General features: G+C 41.6%; 1 protein-coding gene across 1 annotated transcript; it reads right to left on the bottom strand.

The window, feature by feature from the left end:
- Positions 1-20,731: 20,731 nt before the first annotated feature.
- On the bottom strand, positions 20,732-21,016 carry LOC122734951 (cytochrome c-like). The gene has a single exon (XM_043976149.1). The coding sequence runs from the start codon at positions 21,014-21,016 to the stop codon at positions 20,732-20,734; it is 285 nt and encodes a 94-aa protein (XP_043832084.1).
- Positions 21,017-23,922: the final 2,906 nt, after the last annotated feature.

Genomic DNA, 23,922 nt, shown 5'->3' on the forward strand with positions numbered 1-23,922 from the left:
TTTAAGCTCTCAGGGTTACCCCTATAACTTCAAGGAGAAAAATAGCAGCTGCCTTCTGGAGTCTAAACCTGGCAGTACAAGTAGAGATTGGGAGAGTGAGCTCATAGTGGTGTTAAATAACTTTTCAATTTTCCAAAAGAAATCACAATTTCCTCCTCCTGTTAAATTCTAGACCCAATTTTCCCATCTGTACTGTCAGTTCCAGATATAAATGTTGTTGGACAAGATTTGCAGAATATCTGTAAACAATGTGATAGTGAAATTTTTATGTTAGAAACAGGAATAGACAAATGAATAATCATGAGTAAAATCTCATCCACTATTCCACATAATAATGAAATAAATATCTGGTTGTTAATGGTAGCTAAAATTATGTGTGTATAACTGGGGAAAAGAAGACAAGTTTGATGCTATACAATATTTGTATTTCAATACCTTTCTTGGTAAAATAGATATGGCATTCCAATGATATTAGGTTAAATTGATATATATTAATAATTAATTCAAAGATATTCAATTCAAAATAACTACTCAGTGAAAATTATTGACTTTGAATTCCAAAAGATCAATTCAGTGGTGTAAGGTCTAAAATTCTAGCTTGTGTTGTCTAAAATCTAATGAGTGGTTGCCTTAAATAAGAAGCTTTAGCAAGAGTTTAGACTTTTAAGTATTTATTAAAGTGTATCAGAAGTTAGTGAAGAGAGAGAGACAGAGAGAGACACACAGAGAGAGAGACAGAGAGAGAGAGAGAGAGAGAGAGAGAGAGAGAGAGAGAGAGAGAGAGAAAGAGATGTAAAACAGCATTCGTCTAACTATCTCTAAGAGCCAACATCTGTCCTCCCCTCAAGGCCCAGTCAGGAACTGAAAAGACCCTGCTCCTCCTCGACTTCTCCCAGAAGCCTCCTGTGAAACAAGAAACAGGGCCATCCTCACACACAGCTCCAAGCTAATTGGTTGGTAGCTCTGATTGACACGACTAACAGACGGCAGACATGACTTCCCGAAGCTGATATGACCTTAGAAACCCCAGAAAGGTCACTTCCGGATGCTAGGTCACATGTGTTCTTTTCATGACGGAGCTTCCCTGAAGTATCTTTCTCAACAAGTTGGTAGCACCCTAATTCTCACAGTAGAGTTTAAAGCAATTGATATTAAGTACTGTGCTAAGAGCTATTTATTTTGAAGTAGGATTTGGTGTTTGACTTCTTGTTTGTCATTCATTCTCAAAGATGACTAATGATATCACTAGGGTGATGTCTTGACTTACAAGTGAATTGGATGTGAGTGAGGCAGAGCTGTGCAGTCATCAAGCTTACTCTCTAGAATAGCATAACTATTAGTTTGGATGTGTAGGGTATATCAAGTCTCCTTTCATAGCATTAATAAAGAAAAACATACTGCATCTTAGAATTAAAAAGAATCAAGATTAAATGAAATTGGAGTGAAGTTGTAGTGAGTCTTTGGGGTAAAGAGAGTCAAGGAGAGTCTATGTAAATGAAGCACAAAACTGAGTAATGCACCTAGGCAAGTACTATGGAAACTCTCAGTTTATAGCAGGCTTAATAAACTGATACCTGACTTTGGTTAAGTTGTAGCACCAGCTGCATAGTGGAAAAAGGCACCCTGTCTTGTAGCTCCAATCCTTGAAGTTCTCCAGCCTTCTCCCTGATTGAGTCCAATTCTCTCTCTTATGGATAGGATGTTTTAGTCCAAGAAATAAAATAACATATCATATCATTTGCCTTCCCAATGGGTGAGGGGAGGTGCCGAAGGGAGGGAGAGAATTAAAGTGATGAGAAGCTGATTTTGTGAGAATAATTGGCTTTCTTTTTTATTATTATTATTATTTTTTTCAGTGAGGCAATTGGGGTTAAGTGACTTGCCCAGGGTCACACAGCTAGTAAGTGTTAAGTGTCTGAGGCCAGATTTGAACTCAGGTACTCCTGACTCCAGGGCCAGTGCTCTATCCACTGTGCCACCTAGCTGCCCCGAGAATAATTGGCTTTCTACTCAACTAACTTCCCTCCTGGTTGTACTTTTGTTACTTTATTCCCCTTGGGGAAAATAATTCAATAGACATTAATCTTTGTCCGTATGATTAGTGTGAGTATCAAATAAGGATCTGGGAAGAAATATTGATCCTTCAAAAAAAATCTGAGGCATTATCCCCTTTTGATCATGGACAGAAACACTGGGATAAGAGTTAGCATAGAGCCAATTTGGATTTTCCATAAGAATATTATGATTGCGGGGCAGCTAGGTGGCATAGTGGATAAAGCACCTGGATTCAGGAGGACCTGAGTTCAAATCCAGCCTCATACACTTGACACTTACTACCTGTGTGACCTTGGGCAAGTCACTTAACTCTCATTGCCCTGCAAAAAACCAAAACCCAAAAATGAATATTATGATTGCATTTCTTTTTTTTATAATTATATTTTATTTTTTTAAAAATTGAGTTCCAAATTCTCTCAGAAGAGATAACCTGGATGAGTTGGACAGTTTATGGAATGGTAGTGGTAACAGTCATGGCTGCTGTTACACTGGAAACAGTGATGGAGGACAGGAAGATGTCAGAGATTTCAGCATATCTGCTTGTCTCACCAACACCCACTCAGCTTTCAGCAGGCTTTCTGACTTCCCACACCTTAGATAGCTACTGTAGAAGCATATTTTAAAAAACCTTCTCTTTACTAAAATGGAAAATATTAAGAGATTACATTTTTCTTTAAAAAGCCCTTTCCAAAATTCATAGAAAAGACCCTTTTGGGAAAGGGTGATGATAGGTCAAGGAACAAAAGGTTTTTCTTAGAGAAATGAATTGAAGGTGATAACCACACTTAAGTCTTATCTTATTTCTAACATTGCCTTTCTCCCTCAAGGGCAGTGCTCTCTTCCCTTTGAAGGGATATATCCTCTCTGAATCCTATTCAGTTCAGATTCTCAATATAGATTTGATATAGATCTCTTTGAGGAGCTCCATGTATTTCTTTTTTTTTCAACAAACATTTATTTTATTTTTTCCAGTTACATGTAAGGGTAGTTTTCAACATTCATTTTCATAAGATTTAGAGTTCCAAATTTTTCTCCCCCCCTCCCTTTCCCCTCCTCGACAAGACATCAACCAGGTTATATATGTACAATCCACAAGTGCTCTTTTTTCCATTTCTTTCTATGGGGTGGATATTATGCTTTGTCATTAGTCCCTTGGGATTGTCATGGATCATTGTATTGCTGAGAGTAGTTAAGTAATTCACAATTGCTCATAGAACAATACTGCTGTCACTATGCACAATGTCCTCCCAGTTCCGCTCACTTCACTATACATTCAATTCATATGAGTCTTTCCAGGTTTTTCTCGTATCATCCTATTTGTCATTTCCTATAGCACAATACCATTCCGCTACAATCATATACCACAGCTTCTTCAGTTATTCCTCAATTGATGGACATTCCCTTCATTCCCAATTCTTAGCCACCACAAAGAGTTGCTATAAATATTTTTTGTACAATTTCCCCCCTTTTCTCTTTTTAATGATTACAATTGTTAACTATTTCCCTTCATCCTATTCCCTTCCCCATGATATTTACTCTATTATCTATTATCTATCTTCTTTCATCCTATGCCTCTTCAAAAGGGATTTGCTTCTGTCTGTTTCCTCCCCCAATCTGCCCTCCTTTATTTTATCCCTCTCTCTTTATCCCCTTCCCCTCCTATTTTCCTGAGGGGTTAGAGAGATTACTCAACCCAAATGAGTGTGTATGCTGTTCTCTCCTTGAGTCAATTCTGAAGAGATTGAGGTCTTTGAGCCAATTCTGATGAGTGTTAGGCTCATTTATTGCCTATATTAAATAGATTACTCCACCCACTTGTGTGTGTGTGTGTGTTAATCCCTCCTTGAAGCAACTCTGATGACATTAAGGTCTTTGAGCCTATTCTGATGAGTGTAAAATTCATTTACTGCCATGCTCCTCCCCCATCTCTTCCCCCACTCCATAAACCCTTTCCTTTCCTGTTTCTTTCATGTGGGATTTCACCCCATGCTACCTCTGCCCTTCCCCATCCCCCAGTGCATTCCTTTCACCCCTCAATTTATCCCTAAAGATGTCATCATGGGGCAGCTAGGTGACACAGTGGACAAAGCATCCACCCTGGACCCAGGGGAATCCCAGCCAAAACCCAGCCTCAGATACAAGACAGTCACCCACTGCACGACCCCAGGTATGTCCCCCAGCTCCAATTTTTTATGGTTCTCTAGGGTCTTGTATTTATTTTTGTTTTTGTTTTTTAGTGAGGCAATTGGGGTTAAGTGACTTGCCTAGGGTCACATAGCTAGTAAGTGTTAAGTGTTTGAGGCCAGATTTGAACTCAGGTACTCCTGACTCCAGGGCCAGTGCTCTATCCACTGCGCCACCTAGCTGCCCCTCTAGGGTCTTGTATTTGAAAGTCAAATTTGCCATTCAGTTCAGGTCTTTTCATCACAAATACCTGAAAGTCTTTTTCATTTAAGTCCCAGTTTCTCCTCTGAAAGATTATGATCAGTTTTGCTGGATACGTGATTCTTGGTTGTAATCCCAAATCCTTTGCCCTCTGGAGTATCATATTCCATGCCCTCTGGTCCTTTTATGTAGAAGCTGCTAGATCTTGTGCTATCCTGACTGGGGCTCCACAGTATTTGAATTCTTTCTTTTGGCAGCTTGCAATATTTTCTCCTTGACCTGAGAGATCTGGAATTTGGCTATAGTATTCCTAGGAGTTTTTCTTTTGGGATCTCTTTCAGGAGGTGATCGGTGGATTCTTTCAATTTCTATTTTACCTTTTTCTTCTAAAATATTGGGGCAATTTTCCTGACAATTTCTTGGAAGATGATGTCTAAGCTCTTTCCTTGATCATGGTTTTCAGGTAGACCAATAATTTTCAAATGATCTCTCCTGGACCTATTCTCCAGGTCAGCAGTTTTTCCAAGAAGATATTTCTCATTGCCCTCTATTTTTTTATTCATTTGGATTTGCTTTATTGTGTCTTGGTTTCTCACTAGCTTCCATTTGTTCAATCCTAATTCTTAGGCAATTATTTTCATCAGAGAGTTTTTCCATTTGGCTTTTCAAGCTGTTGGCTTTTTTCTCATGTCTTTTCTGTATCACCCTCATTTCTCTTTCCATTTTTCCCTCTACCTCTCTAACTTTATCTTCAAAGCCCTTTTTGAGTGCCTCTATGGCCTGACACCAATTTATATTTTTCTTGGAAGCTTTAGATACAGGGGCCCTGACGTTGACATTTTCCTCTGAGGGTGCACTTCGATCTTCCTTGACACTAAAGAAACTTTGTATGGTTCTCACCTTTCTCTGTCTGCTCATCTTGCCTTTCTTTTACTTGACTTTTAGCTCCTTAGAGTGGGGTGCTGTTTCCAGGCTGCACTATCCCAAGGTGGTATGATTTAAGGAGGAGCAGGTTTTTCACTCACCTGGCCTGCTCCTTGGTCTGTAGATGACCCCAGACCAACTTGCTAATCAACCAGCTTTGTGTGTTGTGGTTGTCATCTCTGACAACCCTGTGCCCCTCCCCCACCTGGGCCACAGCTACTCAAGGCTACCTCCTGGTTCCCAGCAGGGATGAAAAACCCAAGTTCTGCCTCAGCACCAGCATAGACCCCTGCCAAGGGCTCAACCATCTCACAAGACTGTGAGCTTAGTTCCAGACGACACTGGCACTGCAGCTGATTCAGAGGCTCTTTGGGGTGGGGCGGGTCTCTTTCTCTGGCAAGGCCTTCCTGGGACTGGATCTGTGTCAGGGTGACTGTGGGGTTGGGCTCCACTCCTGTCTCAGCACAGCAGCTCCCTCCTTCTGACCTTCCAAGCTGTGCTTGATTGGAAGATGATTTCAGCATATTCTTCTGTGGGTTTTGCTGCTCCAGGAATTGTCCTATGGCATTTTTGCATGTTTTTTGGAGCCCCATGTATTTCTTAAAGGGAGGAGTGCAGAAGGGATGTGATGGCAACTTGGTTACTCAGCAAATTCTGTAATGTCAACCCAAATTATGTTAAGATATGTTTTTTCTTGTTCAAGATTCCTACAAATGCTATAGGGGCTGAAATCTTTTTGGGGTGGTTATGTCAAAGGCCTGGAAAGACATGTATGAAATGATGTGTTGTGAAGTGAGCAGAATCAAGAGAACATTGTACACAGAGAGAGCAATATTGTTCAATGAAGAACTGTGAATGACTTGACTATTCTTAACAATACAATGATCCAAGACAATCCCAAAGGATTATTGATGAAACATACAATTCACCTCCAGAGAAAGAACTGATATTGATGGAACAGGCATGCTATTGTTCACTTTCTTTCATTTTTTTCCTTTTGGTCAAGTTTTCTTGTACAAGATGACAGATAAGGTGGTGTTTTATATAGTTATACATGTGTAGCCCATGTGTGGTTGTTTGCTGCCTCAGGGAGGGGGAAGGGGAGAGAGGGAAAGAGGGATAGGGGTTGGAACCCAAGTGTATGAATGAAAATGTTTAATGTTAAAATTTTTTAAAAGTGAGAACAAAGGGTATGGGGGACTATGACAGTTTATTTATTTGGGGGGGGCAATGGGGGTTAAGTGACTTGCCCAGGGTCACACAGCTGGTAAGAGTCAGGTTTTTGAGACTGGATTTGAACTCAGGTCCTCCTGAATCCAGGGCCAGTGCTTTATCCACTTCACCACCTAGCTGCCCCACTATGACACTTTAGACCTCTCTCTCTGTTAAAAATGGCTTTGAAATAGATTAATGATAAGTTAAATAAGATTGTTTCTCATATATATGAGTTTAAATTGCAGAGTACCATATTTGTAAGAATATTTTTTTCTTCTATACTATTGTCCCATAGCAACAACTCACAAAAGTCCCTGGTACACAGGAAGCATAGAGTAGGGCAAAAGGCAATCCTTGTCAGAGTGTGTCCTACCGTCTCAACCCACTTTGTTCTTCCGCTTATAGGATCCAGAGCTATGAATTCATCTGGACATATTTCCCAGTGTGAGTACTCTCCCCCAATTCAGGTCAGTAACTTGTCTGTAGTTTATAGTCTTAGGAAGTGGGCTGCTTGTGGTCACATAGCTTGAATGTATCCAAGGGAGGAATTATGTTGCAGTGCCTTGCTGTTTATTTATATCTGCCTCAACTTACCAATATTAGATGTATATGAAAATCTAAAGTTTGTTAGAATAAAGTGAGAGAGAAAAAACTGCAGATCAAGATGATTAAAATGATGGGCATCTTTATGGTTTAAGGAAGCATAAGACCTTAAACTTCCTTCATTCAAGGTACAAAGGCTGGATCCAAAATGTAAGTTAAAAATGATGACAAATTTGTTCATTCAGTTAAATTGGGCTGTCTGTATTGCCAAAGCAGATAATTTAGACACCAAAGGAAATGAAACCAAACACTTTGCGGTTTTAATTATTTATTTGTTACTATGTACATTGGTTGGGGCAGCTAGGTGGCACAATGGTTAGAGGGCTGAGCCTGGAGTCATGAAGACCTGAGTTCAAATCTGGCCTCAGATACTAGCTGTGTGACCCATGGCAAGTCACTTAACCCTGTTTGCCTCAGTTTCCTCATCTGTAAAATGAGCTGGAGAATGAAAACTACTACAGTATCTTTGTCAAGAAAGCCCCAAATGAGATTATGAAGAATTGAAAAGAGCAAACAACATTGGTTAAACAAGGGAAATAATGACTATATCTCATTTTCGTTTAGGATTGTATAGAAATGGTTTGACGCTACTCCTCACCTGAATTACTTTTTTCCTCTCAATTCAACAATAATTTATTAAATACCTATAATGTGGGGCAGCTAGGTGGCGCAGTGAATAAAGCACCAGCCCTGGATTCAGGAGTACCTGAGTTCAAATCCGGCCTCAGACACTTGACATTTGCAAGCTGTGTGACCCTGGGCAAGTCACTTAAGCCGCACTGCCCTGCAAAAAAACAAACAAAAACCTATGATGCATGCTGGAAAATTATAATGACCAAGCTTGGCTCCAGAGAAGAGATATGAGAAAGCATCTCCCTCTATGGTGCATCAGAAAGAGTACTGGATTTGGAGTCATAGGTCCTGGGTTCAAATCCTGACTCTGTCATTTACTACTTTTGTGACCTTAGGCAAACCATTTGATTTACCAGAAAGGTCTCAAGGTTTCAGTTTCTTCAACTATAAAATGAGAGGTTTGGACTAGATGACTTTAAAGGTTCCTAGCTCCGAATTTATAATCTCTTCTTTGCAGAGATGTGTGTGTGTGTGTGTGTATGTGTGTGTGTGTGTGTATGTATGTGTGTGTGTGTATAGTATGATATGGATGTATAACTGCATATAATGTCAGACTAAACTGATATATTGCATAGTTTAAGGAACTATTTTTATACCTCTTTTTTGACTGGCTCTCTGGTGAGGGGAATCAGAAGAAATATATTCAGGAATGAAGGTGATGCAAGAAGAAAGTATATCAATAAAAATAAAAATTTTAAAATAAGTAAGAGGGGGGCAGCTAGGTGGCACAATGGATGTACTGGCTCTGGATTCAGGAGGACCTGAGTTCAAATGTGGCCTCAGACACTTGACATTTACTATCTGTGTGACCCTGGGCAAGTCACTTAACCCTCATTGCCCTGCAAAAAAATTTTTAAAAATTAAAAAATAAAAATAAGTAAGAATGCCAAACAATTATTCTAATAGGAGACCATGCTTAAATGCTTATAGACCAAGTCTGATCAATGGTTTTGGGGGAGGGGGAGAGGGAAGAGGATGGTAGGGAGGGGCAGACCCATGTGTCCAGTATTGGTGTGGAAACTCCTACTCCCCAAAATGGTTTACAACCCCATAAGCTACACACAATTTTAGGGAATTGTCTGAGGATACTAAGAGAATGAATGATTTGCTCCTGTTTACACAGCCAGTATATCTTAGAAGCCAATATTGAATGCAGTTTTTCCTTACTCCAAGACTCTATGGTAATAACACATTGCCTCTCATAGACCAAAATAAACCCTTCTAATAGAATTGTACTAAATTCCAATGAAGATATTACTTAGACTTTTTGTCTTTTTAGTTATATTGTTACCTTTCCTTCTTAACATATTTTTATAAGGAGTTTGCTTTTTATCCTTTTTCTGGGTGCAAAAAAATTACATTTTTTTCCTTCCTTCCTTCCTTTCTTTCACTCCCCCCCACCCCGATTCATCCTTGCAAACATTTTCTTAAATCCAAAGGTGTAAATCTCCTACTATAAATGTGAGGGCAAGAGTTCACTGAATTGCATTGCTTAGCAACATATGTGTACCTTTCCCTATCTTTCAGATTTTTCTACAGAAGACCGGTTACAAGTGATTGTAGAAAACATTACAGTGATAAAGGTAGGAGTCTCACATGCTAATTTCAATCCAAAGTCTATGACCGTGTTGACAAAATCATGATGGATGTGAATGTATTCAGTTTGACTGTAATACAGAATGCATTAAAGGGAACAATAGAAAATAAATTTGGAAGGGTAGCCTGGAGCCAGACTATGAAAAGCTTTTAATGAGAATAATCTGTCTTCCTCATGGTACAGTTAATACAGTGCTGCAATTGGAGTCAGGAAGACCTGGGTTCAAATTCTACCTCTGTTCACTTCTTTGTGACCATTTAAATCTCTGAGCCTCAGTTTTCTCTACTGTAAAATGGTTATAATAATATAGGATTATTGGGAGACTTATGTGAGATGTATGAAAAGAGTTCTGCAGGCCTTAATGTCATATAAAATGCTAGCTATAATTATTATTTCCCTCTTGAATAGCAAGAACCCAGAAATTAAAATTCTCTTACTTGTGAGATTATCAGTAGTGGGGCATGGCCCTCAATATAACCTGATTTGGGGGGGGGGGTTTGGTCAGTTGTAAGTTTAGGAAATGACGTTATAGAAATGAAGTCAAAAGTCATTTCCATACTCTGGAATTTGCTGCTGTCTCTATAAAAAGGAGCAAATTCAGGATTTTTAAATGTGCATGGTCCCACCCAGTCTTTTTGGATTATTCTTTTATAGGTAGCAATGTGTAGTAGAAGGAGCTTTGGACATGTTAGTCAGAAGACCTGAGTTCTACCTTTCACACTTTCTAGCTGGGCAACCCGGACTAAGTCCTAGAGTTTCAGTGCCTCATCTCTTTATCTCTAAAATGAAGATAATAAATATCTACCCCAACTTTCTCACAGGATGAGGAAAGTGATTTATAACCCACAAAACATTATATTCTTTCCTCTAGTTTACTGTTCTTCTAAAGGAATAATACACTTATGCCTACACATACTTTAAAAAAATTGGTTTGTTGTTTGTCCTTTGATCTCCAAGAGGACCATGACATTCAGAGATGATGTCATGACTTGCAGTGGATTGAAGTGAGGCAGAGCTGTGCAAATTCACTGACCTCACTCTCTCCTCCAGAGTCATCTGGGTTCAGTGGTAAGATATATACCAGGACCACTGGAGATGACCCCAGATGTTTAAGTCAATTGGGGTAAAGTGACTTGCCCAGGGTAACACAGCTAGTAAGGTGAGATTTGAACTCAGGTCCTCCCAACTTCAGGGCCAGTGCTTGATCTATTGCATCGCCTAGCTTCCCTGTTGGTTTAGTGATAATAAGAAATAACAGCAGATAGAAATGTGTATGAGCTGTCAATACACTGAACCTTTTTCCATTTGCAAAGATTGCTTTATGGGTCCAGGAATATGTGAGAGGCTAACTAACTTCTTACCACTCTGTGTTCTGAAAAATGACAACAAAAGAATTATATATAATAAAGCTTTGACTAACTTTGCTGAACAAACTGGATACTGTTACAATATTTTTAAGAGGCTGGCACTTTAACTGCCGTTATGTAGTTTGTTAACTGGAGGAAGACATGAGACTAAGTGAATTTCTTTCTTAATGACAAATATTGGAGAGCCTATAGGACAACCGGAACACCAATACACTGTTGGTGGAACTATGAATTGACTCAGACATTCTGGAAAGCAGTTTGGAACTATGCCCCCAAAGTTATACTGTGCATACCCTTTGACTCAGCTACATACCTACTAGTTTTATGTCTTCAAAGAAATCAAAGAAAGATGCAAATACATATACATATACAAAAATATGTAAGGGGATTGGGTAATTTGTTTTGCTTATGTAGATCATGTGTGTCCACGTGGGTTTGTTTAGATTTGGCTCACATGGAGATATGAAGAAATAACTCTAGAATCTACTCTACCCACTCTTCTCCAAGGGAGACTGATTTCTGCTAAAAAGGGGAAGCACGAGGTTGAATCAGAGTTTCTGTCCTCCTCAGAGAAATAGAGGAGAATGATATCCATCTATATTGTTAGTCTAGACTAGAGGAAATAATTTTTAGATTCAATCTGAGCTTCTTGTCCTTTTTCCCTTGAACACACAATGAATAGTAAATAAATCCATCACCATGTGAGATGCTGAGTACCTGCAACAGAGTGGTAGCAGTGTCAGAAGAAAGAAGGGCATGTATTTGTGAGTTTTACAAAGTGTAATAGAGGAAATGGGGTACGGGTTGGGTAGGGGTTGGGGTTCTTAGGAATTCCTCTTTAAAGAATTACACCCTCTTGCACACAAAAGTAGTTAGAATAAGGTGGTAGTTTATTTAGGGGCAAGGGAAGGGAACGGTGGGGGGAGGGAAACCATGACAGAAATCCTTGGACTTCTCATGGGGAGATAGGCACAAAGCACATGGCTCAGGAGACTGGTAGGTACTTTTATAGAAGACTGATGGGGGGAGGGGTCACCATTTGACTGTGGAAAGTTCTTTTAGTGAGGGTGGACCATCCCCCACTGGTGGTAGCTGGGGGAATTGGGTGAGGAGTGGAGGACCATCCCCCACTGGTAGTGACTAGAGGAATTGGGTGAGGGGTGGCTACGGATCCCTCTTCAGAACACAAAGGCCGCAGCCACACCCAAATTTATCTCCCCAGTGTCATGGGAGGATTATGGGCCCCGGTCACCCCAACAATTCTCTGGGGGGTTCAAGGAACTTTTTCCTTGAAACCTCAGGGGTTTTCCCTTGAAATCAAGTAGGCCTCTCCTTGAACACAATCAAGGACACACACACACTCACCTAACGGAGATAAGCGGCACAGATTGAACTGAGCATGCTCCAGGACCATCACCCCTCATTCCAGTCCTCCTAAGCATCTGGATGAGGTAATCCAGGAGAAGACCACCTGGAACCGCCCATCAGCAGACTGCTTAGACCCATCAGGACAAAGTTGACACCCACCACCAGATCTCTCAGGAGGGATTCTTCCTACCACAGTGCAACGCGGGAAGACCACCAGCCCCTCACCCAATAAGAGACTCTTACCCACCCTCATCTAAACCCTATAAAATGGCACCCCACAAGTTAGTTGGGGGGGGAAAGCGTTTTGTTCTGGCAAAATCTTCCTCCCAGCCGGTTTCTCTTGTACCCCAATAAACCTGTTCTCTTATTCTTGATTAGGTCTTGTGCGAGAGTGTAATTCTTTACAGAGGAATCCTAAGGACCCACGTGCTTTCTCCTATCAATTTCCCCTTATCATTTGGTGCCAGGGTAAGGGAGACCAGAATGAAGGGTGGGAATCCGAAGTTAGCTCAATTTGATTTGATTCCACTTATTTCTCTAGGTGTTATCTGTCCTCTGGTTTAGTTTCTCAAGGAGAAGATTCCATGATGTGCAGAGCACCCCATGACACAGGGGAGGGTTTATCCTAATTTGGAGTTCCTGGGGGTCCTAAGCCAACCCCTGAGGCAAGTACCTTTTTCAGTGGAGGTGTGTTTTGGGGGTTTACACGTCATAAGGTGAATCTGGGGACAAATTTGGCCTTTTCTGCACATGTTTCTTTCTGATTCCCATGGCTAGTTTCAAAATATAATCATTTTTCATTAGAATTTCTATGGGTAGGGGGACAGCTAGATGGCACAGTGGATAGAGCACTGGCCCTGGAGTCAGGAGTACCTGAGTTCAAATCCAGCCTCAGACACTTAACACTTACTAGCTGTGTGACCCTGGGCAAGTCACTTAACCCCAATTGCCTCACTAAAAAAAAAAAAAAAAAGAATTTCTATGGGTTGTCTTTTTCCTTTATTGTTATTTTGACCTGACCCGTTCTGGTCCATTATGGATGTTGATCACTATGGGTATGAGAATCTAACATAAGTTATCCATTAACTGGGATCTGACTCCCTTTTTAGAGCTAATATCTGTATTAGAGCTTGGGTCTTAGGTTTTTCTATTAACCCCTTTTTGCCTCCTATATCACTATGAGACAAGGTTCTCAGCTGAGAAGGTGGTGGGAAGGGGTGTCATGGGAGGTATAAGAAAGAATAAAAAGGTTTGGAAAAGCCTTTGTGGTTGACAGGTTAGTGAATCAATTAAGGAGGATTGCCTTGCTATAGTGAGGGCCCAGTTGAGGTTATGTAATACAAATTTCTAGTGGATCCAGTTAGCATGGTTTCATGATTTTCTCCAGCTTCTTTCAGCAGCCCATGAGTAGGAGTGAAATCAGTAGATCATGGAAGTAATTCAGGTCTGAAGCTTTACTGTGTAAGATTGGTGATAGGATAAGGGGGCAAGGGAAGAAGACAGTGTAGATTGAACTGGCTCTACAAAGGATCAAAATGAGAATGGAAGGAGAGTGTAGCCACTACAGGAGGGATACCCTGGGGGAAAATTCAGGGATTAAGGAATGTGAGGTCTATGTAAGAGCAGGGTTTAGAGTCGCAAGCCCGTAGGAGAGGGGAAATACCATGAGGCTGTGATCAGATAAGGGAATTAAAGAATTAACAAACATTGAAGTGCAGCATTTGTTGGTGATGTCATGGGGTGCAGAGCACCCCAGAATTTCTCTGGGGCACACCGAGGAATCTTCTCCTTGAGAAACTAAACCAGAGGACAGATAACGCCTAGAGAGATAAGCTGAACCAAATCGGACTGAGCTAGCTTGGGCTTCCTACCCTTCATTCTGGTCTCTCTTACCCCGGGGAGATATTTGGGTGTGGCTTCGGCCTTTGTGTTCTGAAGAGGGATCTGTAGCCACCCCTCACCCAATTCCCCCAGCTACCACCAGTGGGGGATGGTCCTCTCTCACTAAAGGAACTTTTCACGGGCAGATGGTCCACCCCCATCAGTCCTCTATAAAAGTACCTTCCAGTCTCCTGTTCGAGGAGATTTGGTACCTCTGAGCCATGTGCTTTATGCCAAATCTCCCCATGAAAAGTCCAAGGATTTCTTTCATGGTTTCCCTCCCCCCACCCTTCCTTTCCCTTGTTCCTCAATAAACTACCACCTTATTCTAACTATGTTTTGTGTGCAAGAGGGTGTAATTCTTTAAAGAGGAATTCCTAAGAACCCCAACCCGTACCCCATTTCCCACCATATCAGTGATGACAAGATAAAGAGTATGATCATTTCTGTGGAAAGCATAATTCATGAGAAATGAGTGAGTTGAAGAATTGGGACATAAATGTGTTTGAAGGAATATCAATATGAATGTTGAAGTCCCCTAGTACCTTAGCTTCTTAAACTGTGGGTTGAAATCCCATATGGAGTCATGTAACTGAATGTGGGGTCATGAAAAATTAGGCATCAGTAAAAGGCTATGTACAGGGGGCAGCTAGGTGGCGCAGTGGATAGAGCACTGGCCCTGGATTCAGAAGTACCTGAGTTCATATCCGGCCTAAGACACTTAACACTTACTAGCTGTGTGACCCTGGGCAAGTCACTTAACCCCCAATGCCCCGCAAAAAAAAAAAAAAAAGGCTATGTATACCTATTTTATATACTTATATACCCAGGGTCACATGAAAATGTCTTGGGCAAAAAGGGGTCACAAATGGAAAAAGTTTAAGAAGCCCTGCCCTAGTATGAAGGCAGGCATTGGAGGGAAGAAGACTGTGAGCTTATTGATCTCATTGAGGAAAGAAAGGGAAGGTACTGGTAGTCAGCAGACAACAGCTACCAGAATGTGATTGGGTGGTAGATATATATTGTCATGGGGCCCAGAGTGTTCTCTGGGGCACATCAAGGAACCTTCTCCTTGAGAAACTAAACCAGAGGACAGATACACCTAGAGAGATAAGCGGAACCAGATCGGATGGAGCTAGCTTTGGGACCTCCACCCTTCATTCTGATCTCCATTACCCTGAGGAGATAAATTTGGGTGTGACTGCGGCCTTTGTGTCCTGAAGAGAGATGGCTTGAGAGATCTGTAGCCACCCAACTCCTCTAGCCACCACCAGTGGGGGATGGTCCTCCCTAACTAAAGGAACTTTCCACAGTCAAATGGTCACCCCTTACCCCCATCAGTCCTCTATAAAAGTACCTACCAGCCTCCTGCTTGAGGAGATTGGTACCTCAAAGCCACATGCTTTGTGCCTTTCTCCCCAAGAGAAGTCCAAGGATTTCTCTTGGTTTCCCTTCCTTTCCCTTCCCCCCACCTTCCCTTCCCTTGCCCCCTAAATAAACTACCATCTTATTCTAACTGCTTTTGTGTGCAAGAGGGTGTAATTCTTTAAAGAGGAATTCCTAAGAACCCCTACCCCTAACCGAAATCCATACCCCATTTCCCCCATAACAATATTGAGTGAACTTCAAAGGAGGAGAGGTTATGGAAGTAGAGTATGGGTGATGGAAGTAGAGGGGGAACAAGGAGTATTCTCACTTCTTCACTTTCACCTGTTAGATGAATGAGTAAAAGGGCAACCAGTGTTGAGGAGGGTAACCAGGGAGCCTGTGTCATCAGGAGAGAGCCAGGTGTCTGAGAGATCCAGAAGATGGAAGAGTAGGAAAAGAAAAGATTTCAGACTGATTGAATCTAGTGAGAGTGATTAACTGCTGATTAGCCTACTTCAAGTTAACTGGATTGTAATCACACCTTGAGAACACCTTCAGAACCAATGGATTTGGATGATGCCAACCAATCAGCTTGAAGCAGTGTATAAGGACCACCTCTGTTCCAGACCTATAAAAAGCTTCCACAGGGGCAGCTAGATGGCGCAGTGGTTAAAGCACCGGCCCTGGATTCAGGAGTACCTGAGTTCAAATCCGGCCTCAGACACTTGACACTTACTAGCTGTGTGACTCTGGGCAAGTCACTTAACCCCCATTGCCTAAAAAAAAAAAAAAAAAAGCTTCCACAATCAGTTTGCTGGAGAGAGTTCCTGATTGAAGCAGGCTCATGGAGGAGGACTTGAGGAAGAACCCAACAAGGCTGGAACTCTAGGCTAGGTAGGACTTCTTTTTCTTAACTTTCTGAACTCTTTGTAAATATCTGTATACTTTAATAAATGTTTAATGCCCAAAGACTGGTGCTGAAACTTCTAATTTAAGGCGGCCACAATTTAGATTTTAAACATCACAGATGGAAGCAAGGTTGTTACCTATGGATCACATATTCCAGAGAGCACAGTCAAGGGCTGGGTAGCTTTAGAGTGAGATATTTGGGCATGGAGGGCTTAGACTGAAAGGGATGAGAGCAAGAGAATGGTTATTGAGGCAATAGAGGATGTTTTTTTTCCAGCTGTAGGTTTTATATAGAGAAGTTCTTAAAATTTTTTTCCATATAAATATTTTATTTTTTTCCAATTACATTAAGAGATAATTTTCAACATTTGTTTTTATAAGATTTCTAGTTTCAAATTTTTCTCCATCCCTCTCCTCCCTCCCCCCTCCCTGATATAGGTTATATATGTACAATCACATTAAACATATTTCTGCATTAGTCATGTAATGAGAGAAGAATCTGAGCAAAAAGGAAAAAGATAGAGGATGGGTTTTTAATTAATTTTTTTGGTGAGGCAGTTGGGGTTAAGTGACTTGTCCAGGGTCACACAGCTAGTGTTAAGTGTCTGAGGCTGGATTTGAACTCAGGTCCTCCTGAATCTAGGGCTGGAGCTCTATCCACTGTGCCACCTAGCTGCCCCTGAGGATGTGTTTTGAACAATGACAGGGGGAAGGGGTTCAGCACCAGAGTGATGAGGGAGTGTGTGAGAGGATTTCAGTATAATAATTACTGAGGAATGAGTTCAAGTAGTTTATCATTGTCCTTGGGGGTGTGTGTGGGGGGGGGGCATGCTTCCTGTACTTGCCAATGCTGATAGATAATTCAACAATTGACAATCTTCCCCTCAAAGATTAGTTCAAACTTCCATTTTGTCCAAACTATTTACAATTATCCCTTCCGCATCTCCATATTTAGGGGTGTAGTGCCCCATGCAATCTGGAAAATCCATGTAAAATTTTTGGGCCCTCCCTTCATATCAGAGAAGTCTGAATTTTTTCTTATTTTTATTTTATGGGGTATTTACAGTACTTTATTGTAAAATTTGGGTTGACATTACACAAGACTACACATATATTTTATGCCTTTCTGAGTTTCTAAACTTTTTCTGTGTCATCTGCGACTTCCGCAAAACTGAAAAATTCCCATTCTTATGCCAATGGGAGATATTATCAAATCTTGATGGGGAAGGGATAACTGTAGTGGATTCCATTTCTCTTGGGCCATGAAGACTGCTCTCTTTTTTTGGTGTGTGTGGCAATTGGGGTTAAGTGACTTGCCCAGGGTCACACAGCTACTAAGTGTTAAGTGTCTGAGATCGGATTTGAACTCAGGTCCTCCTGAATCCAGGACCAGTGCTCTATCCACTGCGCCACCTAGCTGCCCCAAGACTGCTCTTTGATACACTGAGCTCCATGCAGATAGTCCCAGGAAACCTATAGTACCTGCAGATCTATCTCCAAAGAATTGTACATCCATAAGTTATAAACCTCAATTATCCTTCAAGTTGGTCTTTTGACTTGCAACTTGTTATCCTTCAACTTCATCCCTGAAAAGCTGGGCTTGAAAGCCAGCATAGTTTTGTCATGGGGTGCAGGGCACCCCAGAATTTCTCTGGGGCACACCGAGGAATCTTCTCCTTGAGAAACTAAACCAGAGGACAGATAACGCCTAGAGAGATAAGCTGAACCAAATCGGACTGAGCTAGCTGGGGATTCCTACCCTTCATTTTGGTCCCCCTTACCCTGGGGAGATAAATTTGGGTGTGGCTTTGGCCTTTGTGTTCTGAAGAGGGATCTGTAGCCACCCCTCACCCAATTCCTTTAGTCACTACCAGTGGGGGATGGTCCTCCACTCCTCACCCAATTCCCCCAGCTACCACCAGTGGGGGATGGTCCTCTCTCACTAAAGGAACTTTTCACGGGCAGATGGTCCACCTCTATAAAAGTACCTTCCAGTCTCCTGTTCGAGGAGATTTGGTACCTCTGAGCCATGTGCTTTATGCCAAATCTCCCCATGAAAAGTCCAAGGATTTCTTTCATGGTTTCACTTCCTCCACCCTTCTCTTCCCTTCCCTTGCTCCTAAATAAACTATCACCTTATTCTAACTACGTTTTGTGTGCAAGAGGGTGTAATTCTTTAAAGAGGAATTCCTAAGAACCCCAACTCCCACCAACCCGTACCCCATTTTCCCACCATATCAGTTTGCAACAGCAGAGGAGAGAATGGTCACTAGAACAAAGACCCAATTTGCCCCTAATCAAAGGCCACCCCCACTTCCCAAAGTGTCATGGGAAAATAGTGTAGGGGGTTTGGGAAGGGATAAGGGTTTGGGGTCCTTAGGAATTCCTCTTTAAAGAATTACACCCCCTTGCACACAAAAACAGTTAGAATAAGATGGTAGTTTATTTAGAGGAAGGGGAATAGGAAGGGAAGGGAAGGAAAACCATGAAAGAAGTCCTTGGACTTCTCATGGGGAGAAAGGCATGGCACAGAGAGAGTGACTCTGAGATACCAATCTCCTCGAGCAGGAGACTGGCAGGTACTTTTATAGAGTACTGATGGGGTTGACCATCTGAATGGAAAGTTCCTTTAGTGAGAGAGGACCATCCCCCACTGGTGGTGGCTGGGGGAATTGGGTGAGGGGTGGCTGAAGATTTCTCATGCCATCTCAGGACACAAAGGAAGCAACCACACCTAATCTTATCTCCCCAGGGCTGAGGGAGACTAGAATGAAGGCTGGGGGTCCCAGAGCTAGCTTAGTCCTATCTGGTTCCACTTATCTCTCTGAGTGTGCCTGTCCTCTAGTTTAGTTTCTCAAGGAGAAGCTTCTTTCATGTGCCCCAGAGAACTTCTGGGGTGCTATGGGCCCATAACAAAAGGAAATGTCTATAGGCATGCTTGGCAATTTAATACAATGGATTGTTTTCTCCTGCTAGGAGAACCTGCAGAATAATGGGAACAACAGTTATTGCCACTTTTTTGCACATATAGGGGAAAAACCACAGAGTCTCTATCAAGATAGATTTTTATTAAGAAATTTTGCTACATGTAAGAAACTGAGGCAGGACCCCCGGTCTGGTGCAAAGCAGGAAGGCCATTTATTCTGTCTTGCAACAACGGGCAAGCACCCCAAAAGGGTACTGCGATTTGTCCCAGTGAATTCCTCCTTTTTATCCTAGATCTAATGCAAGGTCTCTCCCCCATCTGGGTTCACATTCTTCAGGACACTTCTAAATGTGTAGACCCGCCCCCCCCCCCAAATGTGGAACCACTGCTGCCCCCCACCCTGTAGGAGCACTAGACCCTGAGATTTTACAATCCTTTGTTCTCTAACTTTAGAAAACCTCTGTTGACTCAGCAGGGAAAAGGAAGAGAAATTTTGGGGAGTGGGAATAAGCCTTTAGGGCTTGGATTACTTAGTTTGTTCTTATCTGAGAGAAACATGCTCTACTGGTTAACTGTTGTTTTTTTTTTATTGTTGTTGTTTGTTTTTGCTGGGCAAAGAGGGTTAAGTGACTTGCCCAGGGTCACACAGCTAGTGTCAATTGTCTGAAGCCATGCGAGTGCTTTATCCACTGTGCCACCTAGCTGCCCCCTGGTTCACTGTTAACTCAGCAGGAAAAAAGGAAGGAATAGTGGAGATGGGGGGAAGAAGGCCCCAGGACTTGAATAATGTATCCTGCCAACTGAGGCAGACACATCGTTCCTCTCACTATATGCCCATAAAGAAATGGAGAACAAATGATTTCCCATGGGGCAAGTAGCACGTTAGGAGACTTGAGATGAGAACACTAGTCCCCTCTAATCATTTAATCTTGTCACCTCCCTCTTCCCCATTCCAAGTTGTAATTAGTACTGTAGCAAAGGATTCTTATTTGAAGCAGCTCAAAGAAATGTCATGACTAACCAAAGGAATGAACCTATGAAATGGTTTCTGGTTTTCTGGAGACCTGATCATTAATACCTACTATGATGCACTTTTAGATAGATACTGCTTATCATTCTTTTTTTTCAGTGAGGCAATTGGGGTTAAGTGACTTGCCCAGGGTCACACAGCTAGTAAGTGTTAAGTGTCTGAGGCCGGATTTGAACCCAGGTACTCCTGACTCCAGGGCCAGTGCTCTATCCACTGCGCCACCTAGCTGCCCCCCTTTTTTTTTTGTGTTTGTTTGTTTTTTAATCTACATAATTCCTTTATTTGGGCTGCTGAACAACGTTTTTAAACAGCCATTCATGATCAAAATCCTCAGGTTAATGAAACCAATTTAAATAGGGTCATTATGGTACATGTAAAAAAAGGAAAGAGATATCAGCAGAGACCTCCGATTAGAATAAATAAGGCAACAGACAAGGGTTACTCGTTGGTGGCCTGCTTAAGATAGGCTATCAAAGTCGGCCCTCCGTCGTCTTCTTCTTCCTGCCGGCGAAGAACATCTTCGTCCAGGGGATGTACTTCTTGGGGTTTTCCAGGTACTCCATCAGCATATCGTCCCAGGTGATGCCTTTGTTCTTGTTGGCGTGGGTGTAGGAGAAGCCCGGGGCCTGGCCAGTCTTGTGGCCGAAGAGCCCCCTCAGGTTGGGGCCGGTCTTGTGCTTGCCCCCTTTCTCCACGGTGTGGCACTGGGCACACTTCTGCACGAAGATCTTCTTGCCCTTCTCGATGTCCCCCATGGTCAGGTCAGCTCAACCCGCAGTCACTCGCGCTCACTTGCTTACTCTTTCCTCTTACTGCTTATCATCTTAAGGAAAGCTCCATTTATTCCTGTGTTTGCTAGTGTTCTTAATAGGAATGGGCACTGTATTTTGTTGAAAGCTTTCTTTGAATCTATTGCAAATCATCTGATTTGGGGTAGTTTTGTTATTGATGTGAATGACTTATGATGTACTTTCATAATCATCAATAATCTCTTTTACTTATATGCAAAGCTGCATATTTTTATGCATATGGCATAAACTTTTGAGCCTTTTCTTCACTAATTATCATAGTCTAATTTATTCCTTAAATAGTCTCTGAATAGTAATTAGTTCGTTTTATTATGCTGCATATTCAAATGTTAATTTTCACACTATCGGTACTGTAAAGCCCATTTTTCTCAGAAACTAAAATTATATTGATTTTTTGGTTGGTGCTAGAAGTTTCTTTGCTTAAACTCTTCTGACATGGAAAAAGCCAGATGTATTTCATTAGTACAATTAACAAAAATATAACATTCTTGTGCTTAGAAACAGAACTTATAAGTTAAATTAGGCCATATATTTAGAGGCCTTACAAGTTTCCCAAAAGGGGAACTATTTACCTCTGTGAAGAACAGGAGGGACAGCTAGGTGGTGCAATGGATAGAGCACCAGCCCTGGATTCAGGAGGACCTGAGTCCAAATCCAGCCTCTGACACTTGACATATACTAACTGTGTGACCCTGGGCAAGTCACTTAACCCTCATTGCCCTGCCAAAAAAAAAAAAAAGGAACAGGAAATACATTAAAGAGTGTGTAGCATGAAGGATGCTGAAGTTGTATGGGAAGACAATGTCAAAATTAGTGCCAGCCTCAGAGTCAGAAAGGCCTGGTTTCAAATCTTGCTTGACTTGACTTCTCTGATTTTATTTTCTGATCTGTAAAAATGGGGATAACAATAGATGTACAATACCTCTTTCCTGGGGTGGTTGTGAGATTCAAATAGAATAATGGATTTTAAAGTGCATTTCAAACTTTAAGGCTCTGTCAGTTGTCACTATTATCATTACTGAGGTAGCTAGATGGTGTCAGAAACAGAGAGTTAGATTTAGAGTAAGGAAGCATTGAGATGAAATTCTGTGTCAGAATTTATTAACTGTATGACCCTGGGCAAGTCACTTAATCTCTCTCAGCCTTAGTTGCTTTGCTCACAAAATGGGTATAATAATAACTACAGTCCTTACTTTACAGGATTGTCATCAAATGAGATGTGTACGTGAAAATACTTTGTAAATTTCAAAACTTTATATCAATAATAATATTAATAGGGGGCAGCTAGGTGGCGCAGTGGATAGAGCACTGGCCCTGGAGTCAGGAGGACCTGAGTTCAAATCTGGCCTCAGACACTTAACATTTACTAGCTGTGTGACTTTGGCAAGTCACTTAACCCCAATTGCCTCCCTAAAATAATAATAATAATATTAATAATAACAATAATAATATCTAGTATTTATATAGAATTTGAAGGTTTGCTAAGTGCTTTACAAATATTATCACATTTAATCCTCACAACAACTCTGAGTTAGGTGCTACTATTATTCTTATTTTACAAATGTGGGAACTGAAGCAGGTAGAGGTTAAATGATTTCTCCAGAATCACAAAACCAGTTAGGGTCTGAGGATGAATTTGAGCTTAGATCTTCCTGAATCCAGATCAACTCCTCTTTCCTTTGCACCACATAGCTGCCGAGACTATATTGCTGACTTAGAATCAAACCCATTGCTGAGTGTAGGCAATATCAAGTTAAAAGGATTTTAACATGTTTGGTATTGTTTAGTCATTTTTCAGTCATGTTCAACTCTTTGTGCCCCCATTTGGGTTTTTTTTAGCAAAGATACTAGTGGTTTGCCACTACCTTCTGTAGCTCATTCTATTGATTAGGAAACCGGGGCAAACAAGGTTAAGTGACTTGTCCAGGGTCACACAGCTTATAAGTGTCTGAGGCTGGATTTGAATTCAGGAACATAAACTTACCTGACTCCATGCCCAGTACTCTATCCATTGTACCACAGAACAGAAATCCTAGAAAAAAAGAAGCATCCTAGTGAGGAGAGAAAAGATTTGGATTGAAAATTGGAGGATACAGGTTCAAATCTTATCTTTGCCACTTACTATCTATGTGTCTTAGGACAAATTACTTTATTTCTCTGAACCTCTCACATCACCCAGAATGTCAATATAATTTTAGTTTCTGAGAAAAATGGGCTTTACAGTAATGATAGTGTGAAAATTAACATTTGAATGTGATGTATAATAAAAATGAACTAATTACTATTCAGAGACTATTTGAGGAATAAAATAGGCTGTGATAATTAGTGGAAAAAGGCCTTGGGATTTTGGTAAGATGACATGCTAGGAAAAGTTGGAGAAGAGGATCCCAGATCCCCTTCAAACACCTCATCAGGCCTTGAGATGCCCCATTCTAAGTGGTAGCATCACCTTCCACTCCTGCACCCAACCCAGGTATTCACAGAGGGATTCTAGAGTCCTACAGAGATTCTGGGATAAATAACCTGGGGCAAGTCAAAAACAAAGCCCAAAGGGCAAAGGCTAGAGTCCAGGCAGTTGCCCTTGGAACCTTCAGGGCACTTCCAGTACTCCCTGACCGAGCTTGGAAATGCCCAAGAACCATCCAGCCTCACCCTTCTTGGAGGCCTGTGGCTGCAGGAGACCAATTTGAGGGGCATTCTGGGAAGGCCAGTGAAGCACTCCCAGCCCAAGTCAGGTAGTGCCACAGTCCAGCCCAAGCCTTCATGAAGCCAGCTGGCTACCTGAGCCTAGCCTGAGAGAGAGCAGTCTCCTGGCATTCTGGATAAAACCAGATGCCATCCCATTGCCAACA

The sequence above is a fragment of the Dromiciops gliroides genome, chromosome 1, assembly GCF_019393635.1.
Source record: "Dromiciops gliroides isolate mDroGli1 chromosome 1, mDroGli1.pri, whole genome shotgun sequence".
NCBI lineage: Eukaryota > Metazoa > Chordata > Mammalia > Microbiotheria > Microbiotheriidae > Dromiciops > Dromiciops gliroides.